Source organism: Notamacropus eugenii, chromosome 1 (assembly GCF_028372415.1).
Source record: "Notamacropus eugenii isolate mMacEug1 chromosome 1, mMacEug1.pri_v2, whole genome shotgun sequence".
In the NCBI taxonomy this organism is placed as follows: Eukaryota; Metazoa; Chordata; class Mammalia; order Diprotodontia; family Macropodidae; genus Notamacropus; species Notamacropus eugenii.
In genome coordinates, this window is record NC_092872.1 from 149,408,062 (window position 1) to 149,422,168 (window position 14,107).

The 14,107-nt window shown below is 41.5% G+C and overlaps 1 protein-coding gene across 6 annotated transcripts in view; it reads left to right on the forward strand.

Moving 5' to 3' along the window:
• The first annotated feature begins 8,332 nt into the window (after positions 1-8,332).
• BNIP2 (BCL2 interacting protein 2) overlaps positions 8,333-14,107 on the forward strand; it is a 37,721-nt gene continuing 31,946 nt past the window's right edge. For 4 of the 6 annotated variants that reach the window (XM_072616512.1, XM_072616507.1, XM_072616504.1 and 1 more), the window contains exon 1: positions 8,333-9,847. In XM_072616512.1, coding sequence (XP_072472613.1) covers positions 9,323-9,847 — 525 coding nt within the window. In that variant the 5' untranslated portion in view covers positions 8,333-9,322. The remainder of the gene's footprint in view (positions 9,848-14,107) is intronic. The other 2 variants (XM_072616515.1, XM_072616519.1) reach the window with 2 other exon arrangements.

A 14,107-nucleotide genomic window follows, 5' to 3' on the forward strand; every position in this document is an offset into this window, starting at 1 on the left:
TCCAAGCTGACAAAGAATCATTAATGACTATTGTTTTAAGTTTTGCTATTCAGTTTCATGGCTGAATCCAGTCACATTTACCTGCTAACACATTCTAATGTTGTTAAGTTTTTTGGGGGGGTAGGGGGTTAAGAAAGGGAAGATGACTTACAAATTATTTATTATAGATCATGAGTGACTCCCAAATGAGTCTGTAAATCAATTTCTCCCTATCTATAATAACCATCTCATTCACTGGCACTTTGCAATTACCACTTCTACATAATTTACTATATTTTCAGCAAGTCAATCATTGATTGGCCTCTTTGCTATGTACTATAGAGTGCCCACTCAACATCTAATAAACTAGTCTTCCTTAATGGACTCTATTAGACTTGATTATCTTACAACTTGTAATCACTGAAACACAGATAAGTGCTAAAGATATTGAATTTCTATCCAACCTTTTCCATGATGTCTCTCCATTCATTCCATACCACAAACGAACAAGAGTGAACACAGGTTAAAACTCATCCCTGCAAGTTTTATGCTCCAACTAAATGTCTTAACTATCATTCATCTTCTGCATGGCTTCATGTAATCAGTCTGCATGTCTTCCTCCTCATCTGAGTCATGGTCATTTATTGAGTTCTGGGTCTTTATAGATGATATGTTAATACTTATACCTATTATACTTACTTCCTATTTTTCCAGGAATATCCATAATATTGGGAAATTTAATTAATTATTCATATGAATAACACCTACAACATCTAAGAGGAAGCATGGTACAGTGGAAAGATTGTTAGATTTGGACTCAAAAGACCTGAGTTCAAATCATGACTCTGCCCCTTACCTTTGTAACCTGGAAGAAGTCTTGTAAGCTCCCTCTTCAAGGTCATGAAGTTGGACCAGCTGATTTCTCAGTTCCCTTTCAACTAAAAATATGTGCTCCTTTTTTTCTGTCCTTGTCACCTGACTTTGCTTCAAACTCCTCCCCAAGTGTGTTTATCCAGTAAATCAACACAATCTCAACATTATCCACAATTTATGAAGGGCGTTGCTTTCAAAGATTATCATTGCATTCTCTATGTCCTCTCCCACCATCCACCATAACGCAAACTCTTCACCCAGGCTCTATGACTCCTGAAAATCACTGACCTTGATGGTCAACAATCTCCACTCACCATTACCTCCTTAAAGAACCTCCCCACTACATTATTTCTATCCTATTCTCACTGCTGCATCTAATATTGCTTTTTCTCCTTATCATTTGGATCATACTACTGCCGTGTTTCAGCTTCTCTGCGGCTTTCCATTTGAAAAAATCAAGTCCAGATTTGTCATTTTATTCACATTCTTTCATTAGAATGTCTCACTTCCTTAGAACCAAACCATTGCTATTCCTCATAAACATACTATATTTCTTATTTTTGCTCCCATATTTGAGACTTTACCACAGTAATTTCATAGACTTAGAGATTCTTTTCCCTCATTGTCCAACAGCTTTATTTCTCGTAAAATTTAAAATTACTGAAACCCCATCTTCTTCATGAAAAAGTTCTGGACTGATTAAGAAACTGGACATGGAACTCTTATAAATATATGCTCACATAAATTCTAGCCCCATCTTGAAATATGCTAGAATTTATCTGCTTATTACACAAATACTCTGTTTTTAATTCACTTGCTTGTTTTAATGTTTTTATTTTATTATAAAATAATTTGATAAATACATTAGAACTTACATAGTCATATGAGTGCCATCCTTTCAAAGTAGTTACTTTGGGAAACAATGCACTTATTCTAATGACCCCACCTGCCAATAAGGTCATTATGCTGGAAAATCAAGGATCATATGATCTTTTTAGGTCTGGGAGGGAAATCTAAGGTCATATAATACCTTGATTTTATAGATAAAGGAAAATGAGTCCCAGAAAGGTTAAGTGATTTGCCTAATGTCACATAGGTAGTAAGTGGCAAAACTCAGATTCTGACTTTGAATCCAGTGCTTTTCCCACTATCCATTTCTTTAAAAAAAAAAATTAAGTGTATTTATAAAATAATTTTATTTTATTATGTAACTTTTAGAGTTGTAAAGACAGCTCCAAAAGTGTTTGGAGAAATGAAATTATCAATAGTTAAAAATGCCAGTTGTCTCTAAAGGCAAGTACTAGAAAAATAATAATCTATTGGATTATTCTGGTTTTCTTTAAAGAAAATAAAGTTTCAGTTCTTCCTAGATATACATCATGTAATAAAGCATTTTTATTTTAATGCACTGCAAGTTTTATGACTAAAACTTTTTAAACTGATTTACTTCTTACTCTAGCCTAAACAGGCACTAGTACTAAGCTGTAAACTCAAACCACTCAGATTATTATTTTACTTTTTCTATGAAGGCCAATTTTCCTTCTCTTTGTTGCAGATGCTTTGTTATTGCATCACCAATATCTTATTATTCATTTAATTATAATTTATTATCTGAATATTAATAACACTTCACCAAGACATAGTGTATATGTATATATATACATAGGTATAATAAACTGTGTTTTCTAAACTTGAGTTTTACATTTAAAATTCTTTGGCATACTTCTGTTTGTGAAAGACTATTTTTTATTTTTATTTTTTGCATTTATTTTTCGTTTTGAATTTGTGTTATCAATAAACATTTTATGATTTTAAATGATCTTCTGCCACCCTGTGGGCAAGATGATTCATTGCAGACTCTAATAAATACCAGAAAATAATCTTGACCATGGAGAAAGATGTTTCTGACGGTTTCTGGCTCTTCTCTGAAATAAGGACATTGTGAAGATTTCTCATGATAAAATATGGGGAATATTGTATTTTCTAAATAAAATTTCTTGTCCATAAGGCCTCTCTCTCTGCATCCCTGATTTCCAGGCTTGTGGGCAGTTAGGGCCCTCCTTCCCCTCCCTTCCCTCTGTGAGAGTGCTACCTGAGCACTGGTATTTTTACCAAATAAGAACAAAATGGACTGTAGTTGAAACTTGGAAGTTAATCAAATCTGTCTTTGTTTGATAGCTCCCTCTTCTCTCCCTCCCCTCTTCCCCTCCCTTCCTTTTTAGTTAGTTTAGTTGTAGAATAGCCACATCAGCAGTTAGTTATGTATTAGATAAGGAAGTGTGTCTTGTCTAGTTTTTCCGAGCTTAGTCTTTAAACCTGCCTCCCAGCCAATGGAGAGGTGGTATATTGGGGGGGGGGGGGGGGGGAGAGGGGAGGAATTCTCTGCATTACAGTTTATGATGGTGCCTTGTTCTCTGTAAACTGCCTCCTTCCACTAGTCCGGTTCTGGTGGAAGAGATGTCCCTTTCTCGCAAGAACTGAATAAAACATTTTCTATTCTTACCTCAAGAAGTCTCTTTATTTTCTAAAATTTTGGGAAAGGGTCTTGTACCTTACATAGTCCCATCTGGAGTTTTCTTGGCAAAGATACTCCAGTGGTTTGAGAAACTGAGGTAAACAGGATTAAGTGACTTGTCCAGAGTCAGACAATCAGTAAATGTCAGAAGTCAGATTTGAACTCAAGAAACTAAGTCTTCCTGACTCCAGACTTGGTTCTCTATCTGATGAGGTACAGGCCCTTTGAATCTTCCCACTTCATCTGGAGTTCGCCTGAGGCCATAAGCCTTTCATTAATGCTTTGTCCAATTGCTTCAGGCTACTTCCCACCTTTGATCCTATCAAAATCCCACTCTGTTGGTTCTGACCTCTAGTTACCCTAGTCCCATCAAGATCCTCCTTAGATTCCTCCTCAAGACCCTCTCTAAACCCCTCCTCTAGTTACCCCAGACTACTTGGCCAACCCTAGATACTTCCCACAATCTTTATGTATGTAAGATCCATCCTACCTCCATGAAGGCACTCAGATTCAATCTAGATGAGATTCAATCTGGCTCACTTGTCAATACAAGCTTCACAAATGCTCAGATTCCTTAGGAGTCTATTCATTGATGAGATTCCTTAAGAGTCTACCCAATATGGCAAATCTTTAATAAACTTTGTTTTTGTTTGACTGAAAGAAGACTTGAGTCGAATTCATTTGGGCAGGACCTGGTGTGTCAGTATTTTGGGGTCCTAAGCACCCCTAAACCCCAACATATCCATTGGGCCACCTAGCTGCCCCCATTTCTAACATTGTGAAATCCTGTAAAGTCCATTGGAAGTATCCTTTAAATGCTAGAGATGGAAGGGAACTTAATTATCATTAAGTCCAGCACCCTCATTTTACAGATAAAGAAACTAAGGTACAGAGAGGTCATTCTTGTGTTATACACCTTAACTTTACTTCAGCCATATATAGGAATGTTTTTAACCTTGATCTCACTGGCATGAGAGCTCTACTTTCATGATTCAGAGCTCTGATAACCTTCTGTTTAGCCACAAACTCCTATCTTTCAACTCACCTGATTCACTTCTTCTCCAGAAGAAGTCTTCACATGCTTGGGGTAGACACCACCCCACCCCACCCCCGCCTCATCAATAGGTTTGAGACTCCTTGGTTACCCTCAACTAGGTTTGGCCTTTCTGCTGAAACAGTTTATTGGGGTGTTGCCACTGCACATGCTGCAGCTTCTTGGAGCCACAGGTGAGAGTTGGGTGGAACAGGTGGACACCAAAGGTGGAAAGCAGCCCTGCAAAGAGCTTGACAGCCATCACACCAAAGGTACTGGTCCTCCCTGATTCCGAGCTTATATTGGTCTGGTCAACCACCGTTGGACATATTGAAACTTGAGTTTATGATGGTGATGTCATTTTGGTCCTCTTCAAGAAAGAAGGACCAACCAACCAACCAACCAATTCATTCCTTCTAAGCCTATTTTTCTTCATTGCAACTTCCAATAATTCCACCTCTCTCTCTTTCCCAGTCCACCTCTCTCTCTTTTCCCAGTCCATTACTCCTTCTCTGGCTTCTTTGTTACTTTAATGATACTGATCTTTTCATTTTTAGTTTTTTATTAGAATGTCAAGTAAAATCTGGGAAGTTGTTGGTATAGGAGGAGCTGGCAATCTCCACTATGTCCTTCCTTATCCCCAACTTGCTATGTTAGAAGCTCTGGGAAGTTTCCCCTTTGGATGAGATCTGGTACTCTATCTCTCTTGGTTGAGTTGAATTACCTCAGTCCCAATGGGAGAGTTCCTTCTTTTTGTATTGTCTGATATATTCTCACATGTATACTTTCTCTGTTTTCTGTTTTGCTATCAATTTGGAAAAATGGATTTCTTTCCTAAAAATAAAATCAGTTGGAGTTAGAAAACTATCTCTGCAAGAAATTAAAAACTCTAGAGAAATGCTGCCACTTAAGATAGATGTTCTACTGTTCTACTGATGCAGTTTAGTGTTGCTGGGAACCCTGACAACATGGTTTGGGGTTGCTGGGCACCCTGAAATGCCAGGGTACAGGGTGAGTCTGCCTGGAAAGAATTCAAGCACTCAAGCTTTTAGTCAAGGTAGCAAGGTTTATTGTAAACCTTGGGGGATCTGGATGAATTTGAAGTGTGGGGGAGGGCAGAGAATGATGCTTTTTAGTCCAAGCATTCAGTTTGGCTTCCAGCAGTCCCATAGTAACCTCCCTCATTGTAAAGCCAGCTGAGTGATGCTCTCTCTAGTTAGTTTTCTGTCCAGGAGTGTGATTGGTGAAGACAGAAGGACAGTCTGCCCCTGCTCCCACTGCCCCTACATCCCAAGGAGCCTTACACTGGTACAGAAGTTTCATGTAGTGGATTGAGAAGGTAGAAATCAGCTACTAAAAATGATTTTGCCCCACTGAGATCTAGGGAGACAGCTAGCAAGCCCTGTGACAGTATTATTATTTTTCTTTGGGCATGCACTCATGTTTCTGTGGATTTGTTTGTGTAGTGGTGCTCAGAAACTCTAAAATGGACAATGCACAGTAAGACAGTAGCTATCCAGAGCCTGGCTGGCTGGGAAGAGCTCTCCTTTGTGGGCCTGCAGAGCTCTGAGCACCATCCCTGAGGGAGTCGGGATGGGGGGACAGCATGAGGGCCTTCCACTCTGTGAGGCCCAGAGTAAGTGCCAAGGATAATCATGGAATGTAAGGTTTGTCTAACACCACTAAGGGATTTGTTTGGGGTCACTTCTGAACCCAACCTAGAACCAGTTCATGCTCATTTAGTTACTACTTGGAGAACAACATTGTAGGATACAGGAAGGCTCCTCTACACAGGTGTATACAGTGAACAACTGTAAAATGTAAGATGTAAAATATTCAACATTCCCTTTTATTTATCTTGTATTTTCCTTCACATTACCCTCATTTTTAATCAATAAAGAACAAATTGGAAAAAACGGGGGGTGGGGGGGGGCAGCTAGGTGGTGTAGTGGATAGACCAACAGTCTTGAAGTCAGAGGACCTGAGTTCAAATGTGACCTCAAACACTTACTAGCTGTGTGATCCCTGGGCAAGTCACTTAACCCCCATTGCCTCCAAATTAAAATCTTAAAGGGGGGGGGGGGGCGCAGCTAGGTGGTGCAGTGAATACAGCACCAACCCTGGAGTCAGGAGGATCTGAGTTCAAATGTGACCTTGACACTAGCTGTATGACCTTGGGCAAGTCACTTAACCCCAACTGCCTTGTCTTCACACCTCCAAAAAAAAACCAACAACAACAAAAAACCCTTAAATGCCAACAGGAGCCAGGTGAGATTCTTAGTGAATCTTCACCTGGATGGAGATGAGATATTTATATTAAAAAAAGGACACAGAAGATTTGGATGGGATTCAGGAGAGATAAACAGCAGGGGTAGTCCCGGTGTAACCTTGAAAGGATCTTGATGACATTAAGGAGTGTTAAATAGCCTGAGGTGGGCCAAAAGGGAAAATGAAAGCATTATCAAGTAAATTTATTAAGTGATCTAGGTGGGCTGGGGTGGCTCAGATTGGGGAGTGGGGGGGGGGTGCTTGTGATTTGGGCCACTGAAATGTACGAGTTGCTTTCAAAGACATGGTCTTTTTCTTTTAGGTGGCCAGGTCCCATCACCCCATTTCTTCCATGTGCCAAGTACTATATTAATCACTGGGAATAAAAGACCAAAAAAAAAAAGTAATTCCTGCGCAAAATACCTAACATTCTAACAGGATATATACACACATATGTGTGATCATAGACACATATACTACATACATGTATGCATATATATATATAGAATAAATACACATAGCACAAATACAAGGAAGTTGAGGGGAGGACACTACAAGTTGGACACTACAGTGTAGAAGGTAGCCCTTGAGTTGTATCTTGAAGGAAATGAGGGATTTGATGAGGCTGAAGTAAATACATGCATTTGGAACAACCAGGGAAAAGGCACAGACATGTGAAATGCAGTACTGTAAAGAGAGGCCGGTTTGGCTAGACCATAAGATTCAGGAAAGGGGGGTAGCAATGGACAATGAGACTAAAAAGATAGATTGGCACCAGATTATAAATGACTTTTTAAAAAGTTTATACTAGCAGTAATAGGATTTATTGAATAGAGGAGGGGCATGATTAGATCACGTGAGGAAAATCACTTTGGCAATTGGACAGTGGATTGGAGTTGAGGGACTTGAGTCAAGGATACTAATTAGAAGGCTTTTGTAATAGTCCACATGATAGCATAGGAGCAATGAAGGGATAGGGCCAACATAAATGTCTATGAGAGAACAGGTGGTCAGAGAAGGGGGCTAATCACCTAGTTTTCATATAATTCCACAGGAGCCATGGGAGTAGTAGACTGTCATGCCCTTTATAATAGCCAATGTTTATTTGATTATAAATCAGTGAGAAAGAGATTAAAAGCGGGGTGGGTTATGCTGCCTGCAACCAGTGCCAGCATCGGAAAGACAAGGGTGGGTGGAGTACTGGGGCAGAGTCGTTTAAAAGAAGAAAGGCTGAGTTACTCATCCTAGGTAGACGTAGTTCTTTAAGAAGATGGTCTCCATGAATTCGTGAGTGGGTGTGAGCTTTGCTGGAAGGTCAGGGTGAATCAGTTGGGTCTTGGTTCAGAGACTGGTGGCCTTGTGAGAGTAGAGAGTTGGCAGAGCAGAAGTCAAATTCCTGATCCCCTGACAGTTACACAGGGGTCAGGGCGGCCCTGGCATCAAGCTGAAGAGGTTCTCTATTTCTTCTCAGTCTTTAGAAAAACAAAATAAAACAAAACCCCTTGTTCTTTCTTTTCTCCTTCCTTTTTTCTTAAAACAAAACAAAACACCACCTGAATCCTCTCAGTAGCAGTTTTTAGACTTAGATTGAGGATGGCAGGGTCTTATCTTAGTTTATACTTTCTTACACACCTAGGTAAGAGTTTGGGCTCAGAGGATTTTTTTTTTTTTAATAAGAGCTTTTGTTTACTGACATTATGAGTAACAGCTGACATCACTTGATGGTTTGAAAACTGTTTTATCTGTACTATCCCATTAAAGATTTAAACCAAGTAAGTGGAGGACTTAAGAGTTAGACCTTACCTTAAAAGACTTATACTTCAACCCCTCCATTTTATATAAAAGAAAATGGAAAGTCAGCAAGATTAAGCAACTTCCCCAAGGGATACATAATACCTAGCAAGTGTTCCTGAAGGAGATGGCATTTGAAATGGACTTTGAAGAATGAGGAGGAATTAAGGAGGTCAATCAATCAATAAACACTTCTTCATCGACTACTATGTGGCAGGACACAAGGTTCAAGGTCTCCCCCATCTGGGGCTGTCTCCAGTCATCCTATTCCGTATCTGGGCATTGGACCCAGATGGCTCCGGAGGAGACAGTGAAGCCGGTGACGCTGCACAGCCTCCCTCGCTTCAATCCAATTCACAGGCAGTCATGGCATCACCTCCCTGATGCCACCCTCCTCTTCCACAACACAGGACAAACCCCTGTGCCAGGCACCGTGCTGCGGGCTGCGCTATAGAGAGTCCAAAGAAGGCTGGGGAACTGGAAGGGCTTACAAGACAATGGGTGACTGGCGCTGATAGAGCTCCGCGCCCGGAGCCAGAAGTACTGGGTACGAATCGGACCTCAGACACCTCCCGTGTGACCTTGGACAAGTCACTCCACCTCTTCCTGCCTCAGTTTCCTCATCTGTCAAATGGATAGATTAACAGCACCTAACTCCCTGGGTTCTTGAGAAGACAAAATATATATACTTTTAAAAACAACAGTTTTTGCAAAATGCTCTGCAAACCTTCAAGTGCTGTTTTATTCAAAGGTGACCGTGAATTTAGTGATGACCGTGGTAATTTAATGTCCAAGGGGAAGGCTCGGAGGGGTAGAGTTTAGGCTTCTAGGAAACCAAGCGGTCTGGTTCCAAGTCTGCAGAAATGGGGAATTTGGGGGGAGATTTTGGTCAAGCAGCCACAGTCCCCACTTTCAGTAGGGCAGCAGCCGCCGAGGAGAATCCCTCGAGAGGACTGCGCGTGCGCAAAGCTTCTCCCCAGCTACCCTGGCGACGGGACGAGCGCCGCGTCTCGGTGTCAGCGCGCATGCGCAAGGTCGGGCGGGCGTTGCAGGGGTGGGGTTTCCTCTCGTTTCCTTCCTTCCTTCCTTTAAGCCGGGCGCCGCGGCCCCTCTCCGCTAATTTGTGTCACCCCACCCCGGGCGAGGGAAGCGGAGCGATGTTGTCACTTCCGTCGAGGCCCCCATCTACATCCAGGTCAGCGCTCTTGCCGCTGCCGCTGCGGCTGGGGGACCTGGCTGGGGTCTCCGCCGCCGACCTAGGGGCTCTGGGGGAGCCCCGCGCAGGGCCCAGCTCCAGGCCGGTCCGCCCGGCTTCGCCGGCCTGGAGGGGCGAAGGGGACGAGGAACCGGAACCGGAGCCGGAGCCGGAGCCGGAGGCTGCCTCCCGGGTAGGTGCGGGATCTCGGCGGGGCCGGGGCGGGGAGGAGCTGCCCACCCCGGCGACTCCGGACGGGGTCGGGCCGGGCCTGGAGAGTGCGGCGGGCGGGGCCGGTCCGCCGACGCTCGGCGGCCGGATCATTGCTGCCCGGGCTCTCTTAGGGTGTTACCTGTCCCTTCCGTTGGCCCTGGGGCTGGGGGCAGCGGCGGAAGAGCAGCGCGTCGGGGCTGCGCAGCCCGGGTCCTTCCTGCCGTGGCCGGGCTGTGGCTTCCCAGGGCCATTTCCCGAGTTTCCTAGGCGCCTTGTGCCCTTAGGGAGTAGCTTCGGAAGAGGCGTTTGTAATAAGTGTGAGAAGCAGGGGATAATGAACGAGGGCCTTTTCTGGGAGCTCACCTGGCTGCCCCCTTTGTGGCCTCCTTAACCTTACGGAAAACACGTTCCCGAGAGGAGCCGCGGGGCTCCTGGAGAAAGTGCTTTGGGGATAGAGCTTTTCAACAGTTAAATTGACTCAAGTAGAGACCCACCTGGGCCGGAAGGCTCAGACGCTGAATCACCTCTTCTGTCCTTTTTGTGTCAGAACCTTCCTAGTCTGTAAGAGTCAGTTTCAAGCTGTTAGTACAGAGTTACAACCTAAGCTACTATGTAGCCCTTTATGTCGATTACAAGTCTCTTCCTCCTGTCCTTTGCGGCAGCTGGTGGGCTTACAGCTAGTTAGAAAGACGACTTCAAATGCAGATTCAGACATTTAATAGCTGCGTGTGACCCTAAGGAAGTAAACGTTTGCTTGCCTCAGTTTCCTCAACTGTAAAATAAGGATAACATAAACACCTACAGCCAAGGGTTGTTGGGGGTCTCTAAGGAGATATTTGTAAAAAGTGCTTATTGGTTCAGTGCCTGGCATGTAGTAGGTGCTGTGTAAAGTTTTATTCTTTCTCTCCTTAATTTAATAAATTGAAACCCCCAGAGAAGCCTGGTAATTCCGTTTTACAGAGGCAAAACTTAATGCTAGATTCTTTACTTCTACCTATTCTTAGTGATTAATCATTACTTGGCCTACAATGAACCTAAGCCTACAATTTTATTACTGCTGGTATTTCTTTTAAAATTGCCAATATACAAAATTAGCGTTTTATTTTACAGCCAAAATGTTTACATTTACTATTATACAACTAGATGTTAGAAAAGTAGTTGCTAAAAGTTATTACCCATTTTTTTCATGTATACCAGCAGTAGGGCTTTTAAGTCCTGCTGTTTCTTAGGTATTATACATTTTTTTCTTTTAATTGTACTATAATTAGTATATTTAGATTTCCAACAATTAAGCAACATCTTTGACTTTAAAGTTTTTGATTAGAGACTCCTTAATTTACTTTTCAACAACTGGAATTTTTTTTGCTATTTTTCCCTTGCCATGTAAGTGGGCATCATGTCAGGAAAGCATTTAAGATTTATCTTGGTGATTATGTGGTAATGTCCTATAATGTTACCAAAATTGTTGACTTTAAGGTGGGGAAATCTGAAAACATTTAAAAGGAGATAATGACACTCTTGTCTGAACATATCCTGTCTACCCACCATGTAATTTATTTAAACATACAGTACTATTATCAAAGTCTATTCTAGCAGTTATGACTAGACCTTGGTAAGAATGGATTTCAGTTTGAGCAATCCTGAATATACAAACTTACACTTTTGTCAGTTTTATTAATGGGGCTAACCTGTAGCAATTGCAGTATAGTTCAGAACTAAAATGAAATTGTAGGCATTATCCCACCTTCCCTCTCCCTTACCCCACATATCCAAATTATTTGAAAAGTCTTGATTCTGCCTCCTAGTCAGCTGGCACTTATTAGCACTTAGTGTGTGCTGAGCACTATGTGAAGTTCTAGGAAGTGCTAGGAATACAAAGGAAGGAAAAAACAACTCCTACCCTTGAGGAGCATTCGTTCTAATAGGGGGTATTACATGCAAACAATTATGTAAGTACAAGGTATGTACACAGTGATTGGAGGTAATCTCTGAGGAAAACACATCAGTATTGAGAGGTACTAGGAAAGGCCTCTGTTGGGAGGTGGGATTTGACCTGACACCTGAGGGAAGCCAGGAAGTAAAAGTATTCTAAGTAGGGGAGACATTAAATGAAAAGGCATTAATAGATTGTCCAGTACCTTGAGGGGTACAAATTATAAGAGTGGATAAGTAGGAAGGGGCCAGGTTGTAAAAGACTTTAAAAGTCAAATAGGATTTTATATTTGATCATGAAAGTAACAAGGAGCCAGTGGAGTTTACTGAGTAGGATGGTGACATAATTAGACTTGCGTTTAGGAAGATAACTTTGGCAACTGAATATAGGATGGACTGAAGTGGTGAGAGACTTAAAGCAGGGAGACCAACCAGAGCACTTTTGAAGTAGCCCAGGAGTGAAGTAATAAGAGACTAATCCAAGCTGTTTCCAAGGAGGAGAAGGGAGTATAGCCAAGAGGTTTTGTGAAGGTAGAATCAACAGGACTTTGCTATAGGGGTTCTGGTTGTTCAGCCATGTCCTGCCTCTTAGTGACGCCATGGAACATAGCATGCCAGGCCCTTCTATCTTCCACTGTCTCTGCAAAATCTGTCCAAGTTCATGTTCTTTGTTTCCATAATATTTTCTGTGTATCTCATCCTCTGTCCTTCCCTTTTCCTTTTGTCTTCAGTCTTTCTCAACATCAGGGTTTTTTTCCAAGGAGTCCTAGCTTCTTATCTGACCAAAGTATTTTAAGCTTCAGCTTCAATATTTGACCTTCCAGCAAATAGCCTGAAGTAATTTAAGTATTACTGACTTGATCTCCTTGTGGTCCAGAGGATTCTCAAAAGTCTTCTTGAGCACCAAAATTTGAAAATATCTATTCTACTGTGTTCATCTCAGCTCTCAGTCATGTATTGCTACTGGAAAAATCATAGCCAGCTATACAGATATTTGTCAGCAAGGTGATGTCTCTGCTTTTTAGTATGCTGTCCAGATTTGTCATAGCTTTCCTTCCAACATGCAAACTTTTTCATTTCATGGTTGCAGTTGCTGTCTGCAATGATCTTCGAGCCCAAGAATATAAAATCTGCTACCATTTCTTCTCCTTCTATTTGCCAGGAAGTGATGGCACCAGTTGCCAAGATCTTAGTTTGATATAAAGCTTCAAACTACCTTTTACCACTCTCCTCTTTGATCCCCATCAAGAGGCTTCTTAATTTCTCTTCATTTTCTTCCATCAGAATGATATTAATCGGTATCAGCCCTCCCTTACTCAAAATCAAGTGCAAGTCATGTCATTATTTCTCTGATGGCATGGTCTTCAGCAACGAAGGACGAACATATTAATCTGTATAGCTATTTCTCCTAGCAGTCTTAATTCTGGCTTTTGATTCATCCATTTTGGCATTTTCCATGATGTTCTCTACATATAAGTTAAATAAAGTGATAATATACAACTTTGTTTTACTTTTGTAGACTTAAGCCAGTTAGTTGTTCCATGTTCAGTTCTAACTGTTGCTTCTTGGCCAGAATACAGGTTCCTCAGGAAACAATGAAGGTAATCTGGTACTCCCATCTCTGAGGACTTGCCACATTTGGTTGTAATCCACACAGTCAAAGGCTTTACTGTAGTCAATGAAGCAGAAGTAGATGTTTTTCTGGAACTCCTTTGCCTTCTCCATAATCCAGTGAATGTTGGCAATTTGATCTTTAGTTCCTCTTTGAAAACTAGTCAGCTGATAATTCTTGGTTCACATTGCTGAAGCCTAACTTGCAGAATCTTAAGCACAACCTTGCTGGTGTGTAAAATAAGTGAAGTTGTTCAGTAATTTGAACATACCTTTTTTTAGGATTGGGACATAAACTGATCTTTTCCAATCCAGTAGTTGCTATTGTGTTTTACAAATTTGCTGGTATATTGAGTGCAGCACTTTAACAGAATCAGGGTTTTAAATAACTCATCTGGAATCCCATCACCTCCATAAACTTTATTGTTAGCTATGTTTCCTAAAACTCACTTGACTTTATTCTCCAGGATATCTGACTCTGGATCAGTAGCCACATCATTGTGGTTATATAATTCTTTTTGTGTATTCTTGCCATGTCTTAATCTCTTCTGCTTGTAGTATATCCCTACCATTTTTTTTCTTTTATCATGTCCATTTTTGCATGAAACTTTACCTTTATGTTCCTGTGGAGGGTGGGGGAGGTGATGTATTTGAATGATGACTGAAGGATAAACCTAAATTGAAGTGTGACTAAGAA